Source organism: Syzygium oleosum, unplaced genomic scaffold (genome assembly GCF_021117445.2).
Source record: "Syzygium oleosum isolate NSW1041296 unplaced genomic scaffold, Sole_v2.1 Sole_v2.07, whole genome shotgun sequence".
NCBI lineage: Eukaryota > Viridiplantae > Streptophyta > Magnoliopsida > Myrtales > Myrtaceae > Syzygium > Syzygium oleosum.
In genome coordinates, this window is record NW_026607491.1 from 4,484,670 (window position 1) to 4,504,502 (window position 19,833).

Sequence of the window (19,833 nt, forward strand, 5' to 3'; positions counted from 1 at the left end):
ATAATTGAAAATTTCTAATATGAACAATATTCGAAAAATTCGTTAACGAACAGAATGTGCAAATAGAATCGTATTCTATACGATATGACAAGGAACATACGAACTATACAAAAGTTCGAATTAAAGAAACGGCAATATGATATTTGATATGAACAACGCATAAGAATATACGAACAGAACCGAAGCAAAATTCGTCTTAAGATTGTAGTCGGCTAAGTTCGTATATCAGAAATTAAAATCAAACGTTAGGAAAAAACTAACCTGAAAGCAGTACAACCAAATAAGCGGAATGTTGATCCGAGCCCAACGAATTAACGTCGTGTCCTTAAGACAATTTCGCCCCTCAATCGCACCCGAGGATATTGGACAATCGTCTCCCAGGATAGAACGGATCTCGTTCCTCCGAGCGGTACGTATTCGGAGGACTCCAACGAACGCAATTTTGCGTAACAATCGCACCAAATGACAATGATGAAGTGAATATGCGTAGAGTGCGTCGGGAAAAAATGAATGCCACGAAGTGATATATATATTCCGAACTAAACTGTTCGGTCTTATTCAAGTGACGAAAAATGAAGAGTCGCGAGTTTTCGTGAATAGTAGCGAAGGTTCGCTTGAACCGGTTCGGTTCATGAACAGTCGCGAGAAGGGCTTCGGTTTTCTGTTCGGGCGAACCGAACCTCACGAACATACATGTTTATTTGTCCAAAAATAAATAAATAAATAAATAAATTCTAAACAACGTGTCTGTTCGAAAAAAGAAAAAAAAATAAAAACCGATAGAGAGTGGACCCGGCCGGACGGACGGCGGCGCGCGCGCGGGAGGTGGACCGACCTAGCTTGACGTAGGTCCTCTCTCTTCCACAAAAGTGGGGTACCCCTTGGGGCCCAAACCCATTTGTGAGGCTCAACTATTTGAACCCATCTCCCATCTCTCTTCTACCCTATGTGGGACACTTTCACCCACACACTTCTCATTCAATTCTATGGGATTTTGGTTCCAAAATCCCAACAACACTTACTTTCTTTTTATATTGGTACAAGGGAGTGTTGCGGCACACGAGACAGTGTCATTTTTTCAGAGATGAGAGCGTGGCAAGATGATTTGGTAACTCTTTTCTTTAGACACTTCACAGTCTCATTTCATTACGTCTCTTCGGCTTTCTTGATCGGTTAAACTGAACGGGGTCAAAAGAGTTTCCACGACCATGAGGACATAATGGATGCGGAGAATTAACATGTTTTACGTGCTAAATTAGGAAAATTAACACGTTCTCCCATTTTTGAATGCCAAGGACATTAGTGAGATTGCCGATAAATCTTTAACCATATAAGATTCTCTACAAGATAATGGAAAAGCATCGCCAATATGCCAGTCATCACCGTTTCGATTGTCACGAGTTAGCATCTTCTGTCCTTTCAGCTGAGATCTAGCCGTTTTCAGCTCGTTCGACTTCAGACGACGTGCCCGATCTCGAACCTTCTTTTTATCTGATTTTGACGGGTTGCTCTACCATGTCCGTAATCGCTACCGACTTCGAGGACGACATCAGCTGGTCCTAACCACACAATTCGGAGTTAATGCAAAGACGCAACTCCACACCTCATACATCAAGAAGAAGCTGACAGCTATTTAAGGAGTGAGTAGTGCAGTTGCCAGTTGCGGCCATTGTTTGGTCCAAAGCCCTCCATAGAGAACGATTGCTTGCACTGCCAGAGTTCCATTATTTCACAATATATTCTTGCTCATTAATGGGACCCAACGAATTGGCTTCCCTGCTGCATGTCGAGGTTGTGGATCTTGTTGGATCATTGAAGGCTTTGTAAAATTGGCGTGAAAACCGACGGGATATTGTTATTAAATCAATCCGAAATCACCGGAAAAATAAACGATGAACGATAAAGACACTAAAGATTTGCGCGGTTCGATCCGAGTGTCGATACCTGCTCTATGGGGAGAGCCAACAATAAATAATCTATTAATAATCGGAGAATCGGGATTACATTCACCCACATACTGGAGTGTTTTATAATTAAACAACTCAATTGAATGTAAAAAATCAGAGCACAAATCACCGGTTGTTCAAACCCAAGGCAAGAGCTCTACCTACGGGTGAACAAGAACCGTCCTGTTCGTCCAAGAGAGAACTTCTATGTGCATCTCTTTTATACTTCAGGTCGCGGCCAGAAGATCTCAACAAAACCCACGAAGTCCCACGTTCTTTAGGGTGCGGCTTAAAAGGGAACTTTAATAAACAAATGAGTGTTCTGGTCCTTTTCTTGAATAAACAAATCCCCACAAATATTATATTTGTGTGCCCCTTCATTTTTGCAATTGAGGAAACTTCTTGAACAAAGAAATTCTAATCCATTTTGGTATTTCTTTCTCAACAAATTCGATCTAACAAACCTATATCCTCGAACAGAGTGCTCAAACTCGAGACATAGTTTAGGGCTTGCTTCCAGGGATTCTCTCCATTGGCGGCCAAAAAGTAGGCGCCAGCTTGCAAAGTCCATATTGGACTTGGATTGCTTCTTGAAGAAAAGAAAACAACAAAAGCCCAGCTTGAAGATTATGTTCACGTGTTGAAGTTGGCCGAGAAAGAGAAGCCCAAGTTGGTCTTCACATGTGAACGCAAGAGAAGCAATTATGAGCCACCGTTTTAATGGTACATCTTCGCCTATGAATAAGGAAATTGACAAAGCAAAAGAGTCAGGCCAAAGAGGGCCTCAAGCCACCATAGCGAGGGTGAGCTTCAGCGAAAGCCACACGCTGCTGGAGAGGCTGAGAGCAAAAGGTATGAGCTTCGGGAAAACCTCTAGCAGGGAGAGCTTCAGAATAGAGGAAGTCACCAGATGCAAAGGTGAGCTTCAAAGAGAGAGGCAACGCAGCCTAAGTAGACATAGAGAGAGACTTACTCCTCTAAGAGTGAGAGATAAACAGATTAGTTGAGAGTGTCTGTGTATAAGTAAATATTACTTTGAGATTACTTTGTAATAGCTATTTAAAATAATTTTTAGTGTCATGCCGCAGTTTGGTATTACAAGTGTGCCTTGACTTGTCTATTACAATTCTCTCGTGCTACCACCACAATGCTTCCTCATACCCTATAAGTGGTATCAAAAGTGTCTCTGAATACCCTACAATTGGTATCAGAGCAAGGTTGCACACTCTACATTCTCAAAGTCAGCTTGAGAGACATGTTCAAGGAAACAATGTTTTCAAGGATGTATGCTTTATGGGGTTAAAGCATCAAGTTTGGTATAACGGGTTGGTTGGAGTTCCTGTAGAAGTTTGATTTAAAAGCCACCAGAAAGTTCATCCGCCGTATGAAAAGAAAGACAACTCCAATGACAAATCATTTGCAATCTTATAGTTACCAGCGATAAAATATATATTTAGGGCCTAAAAAATTACTAAGTGAATGTTAAAAATGACATCACAAGTGACATAATTTTCATATGGTACTCCCTTGATTGCCATAATTTGTTCATCAAATCACTCGAGTTTCGTAAATTCTGTAGGCCGTTCGCTTGAATATCATAACTTTTCAATCGATCACCTAAATATCATAACTTTCGAAAAACATTCACCACAAGTGCCAAAAATCTTAACAGCATGATGTCACGGATTGTGATTCTCTTGTACTCTTGTACCCATGTGGGTGGAGCTTGGTGCCATCGAGTGAAAAGTGAGTGATGTAGAGGGGATAATACAATTGGCTAGTGGAAGTGGCGTCAAGGTAGTTTGTGTTAGGAATTCTAGGCCAAAATGAATATACCCTTCGGAGCTTTGAAGGTAGGGTTGGCCTTCCGCACATAAAATGGTCAAAAGCTAATGTCACTTTCCTAATAAGGCCACAGCAGGCCAAAATCAATTGTTGTGCCTAAAGTATTCTGTATGTCTCACTCGAGGGACTGTATGCCCAAGCTAAGCTAGGCGTAATACTATCCGATACGAGGATGTTATTTGTCATATTGTTCTTTGGAACAACTATAGGAGAATGGCTAGCCTGGGGTCTACTTGACTCGCCAGGCACTGCACAGGCTATTCCGCGGCCAAGGAACTGTCGGTCGTGACAAATGGTATCAAAGTAGGGATCTCTCCAGTAGGTGGGTGATTTGGGATAAACTTGTGGTCTAGCGGTCCTATGAGGGTAGAGAGTGAATCGCCATGGCTAAGAGGGCTTGGACAATGTGCAGCTCTCGTCCAGCTTCTAGGATGGCAATGGGGGCACAAGGTGGAATCGCATTGCTCACTGAATAGGGATTCCTAGATCAATTGGTGAAACTCAAGAGGAGGTCTGTTATCATATTTCCAAGAAGGAGAGAACCCTCCACTGGCTTGCTGAGATCAGGAGAAGCCTCGTAAGCGAAAGAAAGGGAGTGCAGTTGGCTTAGGATGCCACACTTCTCAGGGTGCACAAATGGCTGGAGATTCACGAACAGCTTTGATCAGGGGAAACTGCCAGTGGAGTAGAGTGGAGTGGCATGTTATGTTGGGCAAGTGTTGCCATTCATGTAAATCTCAGGGTAGTGGCATTGATGGTTGAGGAACACAGGGAAGCAACTAAATAGCACGCAACGAAGGCATTGCGGAATTGAGTGGAGGAGAATGTCACGGACTGTAATTCTCCTGTATTCTTGTACCCTTGTGAGTGGAGTTTGGTGCCATCGAGGTAAAGTGTTATGTGTAGCTCGCTTAGAAGATTAGATGCTTGAGTTAAACTGAGCGTGGTACCATCTGATACGAGGATGTTAGTCATATTGTTCTTTGAAACAACTATAGAAGGAAGATTGGCCTAGAATCTTCTCAACTCGCCAGGCACCGCACGAGCTATTCCACGACCAAGGAACTGTCGGCCCGTGACAATGACATTTATGATGAATTTTTTCAAAAGTTATTGTACTCAAGTCATCAATTAGAAAGTCATGGCACACGAGTTATCAATTGAAAAATCATGACAATCGAGTAAATGTTTATAAGTCGACAAAAAAAGTAAACATTTACAAAAGTCACAGCACACAAATGATTTATTGAAAAAATTATGGCGCTTACCGGCACCAATGATGTCCTCGTATACGGTACGCCTTTCGATTTGGCGGGTCTTCTATATAAAATAGATGAACCCCACTGGTTGGAAACTATTATATTTGTTTCCTATATTTGAGATGGACACAAAATCTTAGTTTCTAAGATATTAAACATATGCCGCAAAAGATCCTTAATACATGCGGTTGCTTTTGTCAAATAAAATAACGTGGAGATGGTTACAAGTGATTTAAATCAATCAGATAGAGACAAAAGATTTGTATCTAAAAGTTATTATTAGGGACGCTGCATAAAAATGGGCTTTTTCTCTAAGTAAATAATTTTTCACCAAAAGTTGATTTTTGATTTTTTAATAAAAGTGCGTTTTGTGGTGATTTGAATAGGAATCTACTCGACGTGATAACGAAGATGAATAGAAAACTTAAAGATAAAAGACTGGAAATGATGATGAAAAATGAAAAGAAAATTAATAAATTGAGAAGAGTATATTCGGAATATGTGTTCGGGATCCCCTTTCATAATTATACGCTGCCATTTATATAAGGGTTAATACCACGAAAAATCACAAACTGGTACATTTGTGATAAATTTATCTCAAACTAATTTTTTGACCATCAAAAACTTTAAACTGGTATACCTATGATAATTTTAACTTTCGTTAGTTTCCGTTAAATTTTACTATCAAATTTTTGAGTTGAATGACACATGGCAATTGATGGGTGTACCAATTTGGGGTTTTACCCTCCATTTGTCACGGGTGTATCAATTTATGATTTTTCGTGATATTAATTCAATTTAACAGGTGATAAATTTATTACAAATGTACCAGTTTGAGTTTTTTAATGGTCAAAAAATTAGGTTAGAGTAAATTTGTCACATATGTACTAGTTTAGGATTTTTAGTGGTCAAAAAATTAGTTTTGGATAAATCTGTTACAAGTGTACTAATTTGGGGTTTTTCATAATATTAACCCTTTATATAACTCAATAATTATAACCATTCACTAGCAGTTATTACTCTAAGTATGGTTACAATTGTTCTCCCAAGATTCCAAGTTTCCTATTCACGCTGGTCTCATCCACAAGCAATTACAACTTCCAAAACCACTAGGTTGATCAATTATTGTTCAATCTCCTTGCCTTCAATCGATATTTCTACTCTTGTGTTCTCGTTTTGGTCCAACACTTAAGCTAAATTTTAAGATGGCTAACCCTTTGCTTGCTCTGTTAATAAGTTTCACTTGACACCTCTTAGCTACTAGTCAATGTCGAATGTATGTAGCTATAGATAAGTCTTCCGTTAATGAGTTTCACTTGACACTTCTCAGCTATCGGTCAATGTTGAATGTATGTAGCTATAGATAAGTCTTCTCCATAGATGTCGATATCCATGCCATCAAGTTGTCAATTGTTCAATAGCTCATATCACTTTCACCTACGGCCTTCCTTGATCAATTGTACTCCGTCATTTAGCAATAATTGTATGGTATAATTGTCGATACCCGGGCATGATAGTCATCCATAAACTACCTTTGTAATTGCCTATAACTACATTCCATATAAGTCGTTATATATAAAAGTCTTCTGCATAAAGGTCAATATCCAAGCCATATAGTTGTCATTTGCTCAATGGCTTATATCACTTTCAACGACCAATCTTCCTTGATCAATTGCACTCCATCGTTTAGTGATACTACCTTTGCAATTGTCTATAACTACAGTCCATAGTTGTCATGATATAGATGAGTCTTCTCCATAGACGTCAATATCCATGCCATCAAGTTGTCAATTGTTCAATAGCTCATATCTCTTTCACCGACAGTCTTCCTTGATCAATTATACTCCATCATTCAGCAATAATTGTATGGTGTAATTGTCGATACCCAAGCATCATGGTCATACGAGCTCCATAAAACCATCATTCTTTTCCTTTAGCGATAAGCGCCATGAAACAACCTACAACGGCGGAGAGCTGTCTCTAATGGTCATTAGGGATAGGCTTTTCCACTTTTAGGGACGGCTTCTCCTATAGTCCGTTATCCATTTGCTAGACCATTTTATCGTTGTTCGGGTTAGGAAACACCATCCATAAAGTTTACAGGCTTTAATTAGTCTATCGAGGGTACCAAATATATCGACAATCTCAATGTCTTGGTGACATTAAAGTATGCATGCAATTAGGAGAGGAGGGGACGTTACAGTAAAGTTTAGTTTTCTACGATATTGAATGCACCAACTGTCACCCCTCGAAACTCATAAAAATTGGGATGACATGACCTTCCTTCCATCTAAAGAACCCAACCTCAAACAGAAACTAACAACCTATCATCAAAATATATATCTTCAACTATATATATGTATGTATGTATGTATATATGTATGTATGTATGTATAGATATATAAAATAAACGAGTAGATTTTGTTACAACATTAGAGTTTCTATAATCCATCGCAAAGAATAATTACATATCTAACTAACAACTAAACCGAGCAACTATCAACAAACATAAATAAATAAAAACAACTCTCTCGGACCATACAAAAAATCTAACTCCCAAAAGTCCTCGTCGAAAGCGCTCTCATACAATTTGCGGCTAACCGAGGAACCTGAAAATGCGAAAGATGAATGGAGTGAGCAATGACAGCTCAGTAAATGGTACAACTCTTTTAAGGAGATCGGGCCTCGACGATATCCATTTAAAATCAAAGACGTAACTCATTTATATCAATCTAGAATATAATAAACTTACAAAAATAAAACGAGCTCTATATTACTTCAACATAACTATATTCATAGCAAATATACCCATTTCATCAATGATATCAAAATAAGTATTAATGGTCCAATTCAATGATCAATCTCATCAAATCACATATCAACGGTCCACTCCACGCTCAATAGTCAACTCAAGGCTCTAGAGGTAGCTCCCACAAAACTTACATTATCATATAGCACTTAGTCTTGAGCAATGCATATCAATAGTACGAGGCCCTAGAGGTGGCTCTCACAAGATTTGCGTCGTCGTGTAGCACATGACCCTTGACTATGTATATGATTAGTATAAGGCCCTAGAAGTGGCTTCCACGAGATTTGGGTCACCATGCTTAGCCCTTGACTACAAGGCCCTAGAGATGGCTCCCATGACACTCACGTCGTCATGTAGCACTTAGTCCTTGACCAGTCTATATTACAATTGGTTTCACAATCCAAAACACATAATCTTTCGATACTCAGTTCATCAGTCAGAATCTCCTTTCGTCAAGTATTGGTCAAATCTTTTCGGGAGTTTTCTTGTAAATCAAATTCGCAAAGTAGTAAACATAACCTTTGAAGAAAAGTGAATTAAACCATCTCTCAATAACTCAAAATGTAGTAAACACTCGATCCAGTTTTATGCAACAAATATGCTCTTCTTAATTCCATATATACATATATATACATATATATATATATATGTATATATACATATATATACATATATATATATATATACATATATATACATATATATATATATATATATATATATTGAATTACTATTACTTCAAATCATGAGTTTTACAAAAGCAAAGAAGAAATCAGCACCACTCACCTGAAAATGCCCAAAATCAAACCACATAGCTAATCAAGCCAATGATCCCATAATCCTAACAATTTAATAAGAATCGACGTCAAAATCAAGTGAAACATTACATCAATTTCGAAGTGACTAAACTACGCTTAAACGTTAACAAAATAACTCCTACGAGTCAACCAATCACACACCTAAAGTGATTATTCAACCCATTCGCAGCACAAAGCTCACATGTGAAATCCTAAAATTTTGCTCTGACTAAGCCATTGCTCCAAATCGACTCCTATTAAAATGCACAGCTCAACAATGCCATAATCCATCGTTTTCGTGAAATCTCATAGCTCAACAACTCAAAAATCGGACTCCACAGCTTAAATTTCACAAAATTTTGAATTTGTGCCCTAATCCTAAAAAAACCACTCCGATTAGACGAACGAAGCGTGCAAACACTTGTAGCGCGTTGTGAATCGAAGTAAATCTGGATTGGTGTGTAATTCCTTCGCTAGATTGAGATATTATTTCGTGAGGAATTGTGGGGCTAAACACTTCGTGAGTTATTAGATGTAATTGGGCCTTGAGAAACACTTAAAGTCTTTGAGTGACTCGAGTGTGGTTGTAATTCTCGTTGTATCGCTTAATCTATAGTGGAATTTCATGTTGCTCTTTCTGTGGATAGAGGTCACTATGATCAAATCATGTAAATCTGATGTCCGATTTATTTTCTTATTCTATCATATTATTGTTCGATCAGTTGGCTTCCTCAACAATTGATATCAGAGCTAGAATTGACTGAGTTGAAGCGAATCGATGGCAATGGAAGAAGGAAAAGTGAAAATCAACAGATTTGATACAAAGGATTTTGGTTTCTGGAAGATGCAGATTAAGGATTATCTATATTAGATGAAACTGCACTTGCTCTTGTCTGGGGAGAAGCTAGAGATGATGAAGCAATCTGACTGGGAATTGCTAGATAGAAGAGTTTTGGGTGTTATTCGACTGACGTTGGCTCGTAATGTCGCGTTTAACATCGTGAAAGAGACGACCACTACAGGTTTGATGAAAGCCCTATCAGACATGTACGAGAAGCCCTCTGTAATTAACAAAGTCTACTTGATACGACGTCTATTTAACTTGAAGATGAACGAATGTGCATCAATTGCTGATCATGTTAATGAATTCAATGTAATCGTTAGTCAATTGAGTTCAGTTGAGATTGACTTTGAAGACGAGGTACGTACTTCGATTCCATTATCCTCATTGCCTGATAGTTGGAATACTACTGTTACTGCTATTAGTAATTCCTCTGGGTCAACAAGTTTGACGTTTGATGGTGTTCGAGATTTAATTCTAAGTGAAGACATCTGTAGAAGAGAATCTGGTGAATATGTATCAACTACTTTGGTAGGTGAAAATAGAAGAAGAACTAATACACGTATTAGCAGAAGTGGTATAAACACGAATAGATGAAGATAGTCTAGGATTGGCGGTGTTGTCTATTGGAATTGTGGCAAGAGGAGGTATCTTCGAAGGGATTGTCTTAAGATGAAGAACGAGAAGGGTAAGGGAATTAAAGTTGAGTCTGCGCATGATGTTGCAGCTATAGCAGACAGTAATTCGGATAGTGCTGATTATATCTTGTCTGTCACTGATGATTCATCATTTGGCGGATGGATTATGGATTCTGGTTATTCTTTTCACACTACACCAAATAGGAACCGGTTTACTACTTATTAGTGCACGGATAGTAATAAAGTGCAGTTGGGAAACAACGCGAATTGCAATATTGTAGGTGCCGGTGATGTTAGAATCGGAATGCATGATGGTATTGTGTAGATATTTACTGGAGTGAGGCATGTTCCAGAGTTAAAGAAAAATCTGATTTCCTTGAGTGCCTTGGATTCAGCTAGGTGTCGGTATTATTCAAAATGTGGAGTTCTAAAAATTATTCGAGGTGCCATGATGATAATGAAAGGAATCAAGCATAATAGCCTGTATGAACTTCAACGTGAAACAGTGACGGAATTTGCTGCAAAGACGTCGGATGTATCGGTTCGAAAGTCTAAATTGTGGCAAATGCATTTGGGGCACATAAGCGAGAAAAGCCTGAAAGTTCTAAGTGAAAGAAATTTGATATGTGTTTATGTGGCTAATAAACTAAATGTATGCAGGTGTTGTGATTCAGATCAACAACGGAAAGTGCAGTCGAGTGAGATTGTCAGAGAAACCACGGAAATTGCAGAATTAATTCACTTAGATATTCGCAGGTTGTCGTGGTTTCCTTCAGGGAAGAGTGCTAGATTTATGCTAACAATTATTGATGACTACTCGAAGAAGACGTGGGTGTTTGTGTTTAGGAACAAGTTTGATGTTGTTGTCAGGATTAGGTAGTTGAGAGCTTTGATCGAAAAGGAGACTGGTAAAATGATCAAGCAAGTGCGGATTGACAATAGTATGGAGTTTTGCTCGAAGCAGTTAAACGAATTCTGCATGAAGGAAGGCACGGTGAGATACCACACTAGTGCCAGTGAACCACAACATGTTGCAGAGTTGATAAGCAAAACGTTACTAGAGACGGCCCATAAAATGATCTCTAGTGCTGGTATAGCTAGAAGGTTTCTAGCGGATGCACTTAGTACGGCGAGCTATCTAAAGAATAGATCCCCATCGATTGCAATTGGATGTCAGACTCCTGAAGAAGTGTAGTCAGGTAACGTTGCTGATTATTTTGTTATTAGAATATTTGATTGTCCATGTTATGTTCGGGTTAGTGATGGTAAGCTCAATGGAATGGCAAGAAAGTACATGTTCCTAGGTTATGCACAAGGTGAGCGGGGTTATCGGTTGTGGTGCCCGGAATTAAATTCACATGTTATCAGCAAAGAAGTTACATTTGACGAATCTCCAGTACTTCTGGGTAGAAGTGCTAGTAGCAGTGTTTATACGGATATGAACAGTGTTCAACTTGAGGTGAAGTTGCAACCAGAAACTCCTAAGGTAGCGGGTACTAGCGGAGTAATCGACACAGATAGTGCTTGTAGCAAGGTAGAGCCTATTGAGCCAACAATTATTGTAACTACGAATATTGATATGAACTTATGATAGTTATAGGAAACTACCAGCAATCCCTGGTGCACGTAGAGAAGCAGACATTTTGGAGGCTATAGAACCCTTGTTTTCCTCATCATCTACACTGCCACAAAGACTGCAATCCTTCTTCACTCACTCTTCAATGGCGACTGCCAATATTTTCCTCCTCCAATTGCTTCTACTCGCCCTTGTTGGTAGCTCTCTACTAATTAAAGGGATAGTCTCCCAAGATGATCGAAAGGCAAGGCCCCCCCCCCCTGCTCGTGCTATCTTTCTCTCTCGAAAATTTTCTCCCGTTCAATTATTTGTCGTAATTCTAACATGAAGTATACTTTTCCTTTCAACAAAATTCTCGCCTAAAGATCATTTCGATAGACCAAACAAAACCAACTTGAACCTTCAAAAAGATGAAGTCATTGTGATTGATTAATGCCTGCCGCCTTTGATATATAAAATGCTAGCATTGTGTTTTATGAGGTATGACCCTATCAATGTTACACCTGAGCTACTGTACTCAGATAGCTAAGAGCAGCATCTCAGTCAATTGCAGATTTCTCTTACGTGCTTCAACTTCCTTGCATTACTTCCAAATTGACAGACTTTTTTTTCTCTATATTGATTGAATTTTTCTTGTCTACCTAATATGCAACCAGGCCTTCATTGTGTACATGGGCAACCGGCTCAAAAATGACGTTTCCACATCGTCACCTCAACACATTAACATGCTCCAGGAAATCACTAGCAGGTCAGATAACCCATACAATTTTAAGCATAGCTCATTTAGAAGTGTTAATAATTTCTTCTGGTTGTACAAACCTATCAATAGCAACTCCACAGGTATGCAGAAGAGAAATGCTATTCCGCCATTATTTGATATTTGAACGAACTATTTCATAAGAATTTTCACAATATGTGCAGCGATGTTCCCTCAAAGCATCTGCTCCACAGCTATAAAAGGAGCTTCAATGGATTTGCAGCGATGTTAACCGAAGAGGAAGCGAAGAAGATGGCTGGTAATTGACAACACGATTTACTATATACGTTTCTCTCTTCGTGCTTGCACAATCTGAAAAAAAATCATTTCTGGGACACAATACTTAGGACTGGAGGGCGTGGTGTCCGTGTTCCCCAATCGGAAGAATAAGCTCCACACCACAAAATCATGGGACTTCATGGGCTTCTCACGACAAGTGGATCGATCGATAACTGAAGGTGACCTCATCGTCGGAATGCTCGACAGTGGCATATGGCCGGAATCGGAGAGTTTCAGTGATCGAGGGCTGGGCCCGCCGCCGAGCCATTGGAAGGGCACTTGTCAAAGTTCATCCGATTTCACCTGCAACAAGTACATAAATTATATAATATTCCTCATAAGAAAACTACATAAATATATCTTACGCGAATATCGTACGCTTTAATGTGCTATGGCAACGATGTTTATGTTTGCGAGCAGGTAGAGAGAGTGATGTCACATCAACATTTTCTTAAAAGTAAGTACCTAAAGAAATGAAAGTGAACAAATTTGCATGGACATGACTCATTCTATCCATTGATTGATAGCTTTGTCTTGTAACGAGATGTCGTGTTCTTCTTGGCATGGATAGTTTCAAGGTCAATTAGAACCCTATTTTCGATAGGCTCAATCTTTTCCCTTCATTTCTGCACAATCTCAGGAAAATAGAAAAGCAATAGAACTACATTCGGAAAATCAAGAGGCTTATGATTAGAATTATCTAAAATTTGTAGTGACTATATTAAAACTTTATATATTTTGAAGCCAGAGAGATGAGACCACAGAGTCAAGAAGAAATATGAAGAATATAGGTCAATCAGTTCAACAAAATTACCATGCACTCATTCCATATGATAATGAGTACGCTCAAACACCAATTCTTTTATAGCAAGGTTATTGGGGCGAAATACTACCGAATAGATGGCAAATTTGGTCCGATCGATCGCCGATCCCCGAGAGACTCCACTGGCCACGGGTCGCACACGGCGTCGACGGTAGCCGGAGATGAAGTAAGCATGGCCAACCTATACGGCCTGGCTCAAGGCACAGCTCGCGGTGGAGTTCCATCGGCCCGCATTGCAGTGTACAAAGTGTGTTGGTCCGATGGTTGCTATGACGCCGACATCCTTGCCGCGTTCGACGACGCGATCGCTGATGGAGTCCACATCATTTCCATCTCGATCGGGTTCTCCTTGGCTAGAGACTATTTGAGGGATTCGATTGCGATAGGAGCTTTTCATGCCATGCAAAACAGAATACTCACATCAACTTCTGCAGGCAATAGCGGATCCAGGTTTAACTCCATCACTAACTTCTCTCCATGGTCTCTCTCGGTCGCTGCAAGTACCATCGACAGGAAGTTCTTCACTCAAGTGCTATTGGGCAATAAGAAGACTTACGAGGTAATAAAAGTTCTCTCGAAAAGGAGTAGTTACCTTCCGGGTTCGATCTTGCACGTAGAGAACAAGTATCCTGCACGCTAAATCATCTAATTCAAGCCAAAAATATGTGGGACTCACAATGGTCCCCTTTGGAAAGCACCAGTTCCCATGCAATTATTCCATCGTGATTAGTTCTGATTACCATATCGTCCATAAATTAGGATGTACAAGATATTCTCCTAAGTAGCACATGTAAAAGATTTGTTTTCTATGTACCTAATATGTGGTACGGTAAATCGAATTGGCAGGGAATCTCCATAAACACCTTTGATCTCGAAAGTAAGATGTATCCATTGATTTATGGAGGCCATGCTCCCGATGTCTCTACTGGATTCGATGCATCCATATCCAGGTAATTTACTGACCACCGAAGACTACAATAAATTCCGCCAGCGGTCACTAATTTCCGTGCATCTTGCAATCAAGTCACTAAATTTTTTAGGGATGCTAAACAAACTAAAGACTTTGAGTTTTTATGTGAAGAAAATGCTCTCCGGGAACATTGGACCCCAACTTGGTGAAGGGCAAAATTGTGTTCTGTGATGCTCTTGAGAATAGAGGACCATTCTTTGCTGGTGCTATTGGTGCTTTGCTGCAAGACTATGGACCCAAAGACACTGCCAACTCTTTCCCCATACCCACATCTTACCTAGACCCAAAGGCCGGCAACGATATCTACTTGTACATGAGCAACACCAGGTCTTTTTTTCTAATTCCCTTTCTTTCTTTTTTTTGTCTCTTTTGCCTTTTGCACAAAAAAGCTTCAGTTAATCCAATTATGGCAATGGCGTGAGCACTAAATTGTTTGAAAACTCTCTTAGCGGCCCAATGGCGACCATATGCAAGAGCTATGAGGGACCCAATGAGCTTGCGCCCTACGTGGTGTCCTTTTCATCAAGGGGTCCAAACTCAGTTACACCTGATATTCTTACGGTAATTTTATATGTTATATCAGTCTACAAGATTGTGTATGGAGAATTGTATGAATCAACATTGAACTTATACGATACACCTGTAACAATAATACATGATATCTTGTTAATTACAGCCAGATTTGGCAGCCCCAGGTGTTCATATTTTGGCTGCATGGTCTTTGGACAATCCGGTTTCGCAGGTTGACGGAGATGTCAGATATGTACCCTACAACATTATATCAGGGACGTCAATGGCATGTCCACATGTAACTGCAATCGCGGCTTACATTAAGTCATTCCGCCCCTCATGGTCTCCTGCAGCGATTAAGTCTGCTCTTATGACCACTGGTAATGTTCATTATCTTGTTGAATCAATTCGATTTTCTTACGACCAGATTGACAATTTTGAAGTAGAACGGAGGAAAATGTGTTATAAAAAGATGCATGAAATGCTATTTATCTCTCTGGTCGAATGCCGCACGATTTGAATAGTAGCATCATCTAATGTGCTGAGTACTCAATGAATGATCACATTGACTAATCTGGTTTGAGAACGATACTATCATTTTGTCATTGGTGAAAATTAGGGTCAATAACAGACATTTGTTAGCATGCAGGTCTAGTAAGTAATGTTTCTAATGACATTGTGCAAAGAACACCAATAACTCCAGGGAGCTCCCGATTTTTCATATTTCACAATATGGACATATATCGGGCCTGATTCACTTTCATTTCTTGATAATTTCTAGCTCTTCCCATGAGTGCGGAGATCAACTCTGAAGCCGAATTCGCTTACGGGGCAGGCCAACTTAATCCCGTTCAATCGCTACATCCCGGCTTGTTGTACGATGCCAATGAAACTGATTATGTCAACTTCTTATGCGGACAGAATTACAGCACGGAAAAATTGCGACTGGTCACAGGTGATGACAGCACTTGCTCGGGATCAAACAATGGAACAGCAGCTTGGGACCTGAATTATCCATCATTTGCACTTTGTACTGCAACGAAGGCCTTTAACCGCACCTTTACGAGGATCGTGACAAATGTCGGGTCACCTACATCAAGGTACACCTCTGTTATTGAAGCTCCACATGGGATCGATATCAAAGTTATACCCAGTGACTTGTCCTTCTCAAGTCTTGGACAGAAACTGGCTTTCAGGGTAATTGTTGAAGGGAAGTTGGACAAAGACATCCTTTCTGCTTCTCTAACATGGGCTGATGGGAATTATCAAGTAAGAAGCCCCATTGTCGCATTCTCTCGTCAAATAATTATACAGTGATCTTGAACCTTGTCATGTAATTGCAATCGAACGTTCGATGCTCCACAAAAATAAGAGGTAAGAATATGATCAGTGTTTGATAGTACGACTATGCTTTCTGGGGATATTTTGATGATGCTTAAAAAGGGTGACCCTGTATTTCAGTAAAATTTTAATGGCAAACTTCTTTCCAAAATCTCATTCCGCATACTCTGTTAGAAGTTGGGATCGACCCCGACCCTCGCTTGATAATAGCATTAGTTGTTTTGATGTTCTTGTCTTACAATTGGGTCCATGTTATCCCAAGGCAGGTCTCATCCAACGAAAAACGTTCTTACAATGGGGTCCATGTTATCCCAAGGCAGGTCTCATCCAACGAAAAACGTGCTACAAACTCGGATGTGAGTAGCGGATACTTCCTCTTATTCCGAGACCAATTGCTTTTATTGCCGCTATCCCGTCCTTTGCAATGCTCTTTCTCACAAGTACAACATGAAAACTTGTTCTACTGGATACTTCATTGAAGTTGAGTGAATACTCGTAGTAGGTGATTTCACCTAGAGATCATTTTCCAGCGACCTTGTTTGATTGCATTGAGCTTGCTTGAACGACACGCTCAAGAAAACAATATTTTCTATTTAACAAAGATAGTACGATATATGCAATTGTTATGACCAATGCGGAAACTATAACAAAATTAAAACTAATAAGAGTAAAAGAACACACAGATCTATTAGGAAAACCCTTACGGAAAACTACATGGAGAGGAGAAACAAAATCCATTATGGAAATTCAAGGATTACAAAATGTGGCTCAAAAACCTTAAGACTCTTCTAGTCTCTATTTCAAACCTAATAACTTGAGAAAAACAATATATACAACCCAAGCCCTATGCTACCAACACTAAGGTTCCGTTTGTTTTGCAGAAAATGTGACATTTTTTAAAAATATTTTCCGAAAAGTCATTTTTCAGGAAAATGACAATATTGTCCGTCATTTGATAAGGAAAATCTCGATTGGTCCGAAGTTGCCGACGTGGACGCCGGTTGTCCTACATGGCACAGCCGCTCAAGTGAACATTTTTTGTAATTTTTTAAACTAATTTTTTAATATTTTTCTTCTTTCTTTATTTTTCTTTTCTTTCTTTGTCTTTTGCCTTCTTCCTCCACTGATCACCGAGGTCACGGGCAAGGGGCCAACCTCGCCGGCCCCGAGGCCGGTGAGGTCGAGCCTCGCTTGTGGCCGACCATCGTCAATGCCTGGCGATCGATAAAGGAAGAAGGAAAAGAAAAAGAAAAACTTTTGGTCTCGATGGACTCGAGCACAGACATTTAGGATCCAAGCACGGGTGTCAAGGGCCGGTTTCGAGCGAGGCCTAGCGATCAACAGAGGAAGAAGGAAAAAGAAAAATTTTAAAAAAAATGGTCACGATGGACTCTAGCACGAACGTCGAGGACCCAAGCACAAGCATCGAGGACCTAGGCTCGGCCTTGATGTCACTGGGCCTAGCATCCAAAGCATAGGCACTGGTGTCCTAGGCCTAGCCTTAATACACCCGAGCGCGGCCTAGATAGACCTGGGCCCGGCCTCAATGGATCTAGGCTCGGGTGCCGGGGACCTAGCCCCATTGCCAAGGGCGTTGGTGTTCATATGCCCAACCACAGAGTTTTTGGTCTAAACGCTGATACCTAGTTATATTTTGGAAAATGATTTTCGATTTTTAAAGAGAAAATCATTTTCCTGAATTTAAGATTTGGTAGGAAACCATTTTCCATTGACTTATTTTCATAAGTGAACCAAACACCGGAAAATGAGGAAAATGTTTTCTTGAAAAATGTTTTCCTCGAAATAAATTTAGCCTAAATCTACATTTATTTTTCTCAAGTTAGGTCGGCACAAATTTCAATACGGGTATCAAAACTCAATTTGGGTCATAACGTATTCAACATATCCCCCCTTGGCTTGAATTCTCAAATAGATATAAGCATGAAACAATCTTCTCCTTCTACTAAAGTAAAACTCAGTTGCACCAAACATTAACCAAATCCAAGTAACGCTTGAATTTAACAATCGGCAAGGGTTTGATCAACATATCAAATAGATTGTTTTTGTACCAATTTATTGTTAGTGGTCTGCCCTAGGAATCAATCAATGTTGATACTCTAATATTAGTTGTGGATTAGGTTGTGTCGAAAAATCGACCTTCACTGTACTTAGGTAGTCATAATGTCTTGCTAGAAACCGCTTATGACTTGTGGGCCAAAAAGGGTTTTGAGCACACTGCTAATGTTTAGTGAACCTACAGGATCGCACACAATAGCGAACTGAGTTAATATTTTCTGTGCGCCAGGATCTACTTAAAATAAGAAGTAGATTTTAATTTATTCTCCAATTCAACTTATGTACGCGATTGTGCACGTTATGAGATAACGATTAAACGTACAATTGAAATTGGACATTTTGGCGGGCCCAAATCACCCAGCCCCACTTCTTTTAATTCGCATAGATAATAAGGCTATATATATAGCGTGTGGGTGACGAAAAACTAACCCTAAGAAAATACGAAGAGAATCGTTCTCTGTTCAGAGATCTTTGAGAGAGTCTCGAAGATCAAACGCGATCAGGAAAAAGAAGTCCAAGATCTTTAGCCAGTACTTGGATCGTTGGAGACTTCCGTTCGTGTGTGTGGATACCAGTAGAGGCGCAACACTTGGGGCACTAATCTAGATACAATCGATTATCAATTTACCTTCGATCTGCAAAAGGTACGTGTCGAACTTCTATTTAGATTTTAATATACGCATGGATCCTATCTAGGATTTCGGTTTATAAATTCCGATGCATTTTTAGCACTTGAGGAACCCTACATTTATAGCCATCGGTAAGAATGTCTCGAGTAAAATGATACTGCACATCAATGTGCTTTGTCCTCTCATGATACATTTGATCTTTAGGAAGATGTATAGCACTCTCACTATCACAGTGGACAACAATCACACCATGATCCACACTGAGCTCTCCAAATAAGCCTCTTAAACATATAGCCTCTTGAACTATCTCTGTAATAGCCATATACTTTGCCTCTGTAGTAGAAAAAGCAACCGTATGTTGTTAGTAGCTTTCCAATTAACTGCACAACCTCCAATAACAAAAATATACTTGGTCAAAGACCTCTTCTTATCAAAGTCACCGGCATAATCAGAATCAATATATCACGTAAAGGTGTCACCAGTTTCCCCAAACTCTAAACCAAAATTAGAAGTACCCTTTCAAATATTTCAAAATCCACTTCATAGCTTGCCGAGGAACTTTGCATGGGCATAATAAATATCTACTTACCATGTTTACAACATGTGATTGTCAAGTTGAGTCCAAACCATAGCATACATTGGGCTACCAACTACACTAGAGTATGAAATTTGTGACATATATTTATCTCTTCATTTGTATGTGGACATAAATTCCGTATATCGTATTTATCTTTTGT

General features: G+C 39.6%; 1 protein-coding gene across 1 annotated transcript; it reads left to right on the forward strand.

Annotated features, from left to right (window-relative positions):
- Positions 1–11,785: 11,785 nt before the first annotated feature.
- Positions 11,786–16,442, forward strand: LOC115665363 (cucumisin-like). The gene is made up of 10 exons (XM_056312999.1): positions 11,786–11,955; positions 12,368–12,459; positions 12,633–12,727; positions 12,816–13,059; positions 13,616–14,129; positions 14,417–14,520; positions 14,652–14,867; positions 14,990–15,101; positions 15,217–15,430; positions 15,832–16,442. The coding sequence occupies exons 1-10, from the start codon at positions 11,857–11,859 to the stop codon at positions 16,365–16,367; spliced, it is 2,226 nt and encodes a 741-aa protein (XP_056168974.1). The 5' UTR covers positions 11,786–11,856; the 3' UTR covers positions 16,368–16,442.
- Positions 16,443–19,833: the final 3,391 nt, after the last annotated feature.

What these genes read in the sequence shown, in the direction of transcription:
- LOC115665363 (XM_056312999.1), top strand. Translation starts at nt 11,857, where the DNA reads ATGGCGACTGCCAATATTTTCCTCCTCCAATTGCTTCTACTCGCCCTT. An exon ending in TCTCCCAAGATGATCGAAAG is followed by an intron (nt 11,956 to 12,367) that starts GCAAGGCCCCCC and finishes ATATGCAACCAG; the next exon opens with GCCTTCATTGTGTACATGGG. An exon ending in GTCTGCTCTTATGACCACTG is followed by an intron (nt 15,431 to 15,831) that starts GTAATGTTCATT and finishes GATAATTTCTAG; the next exon opens with CTCTTCCCATGAGTGCGGAG.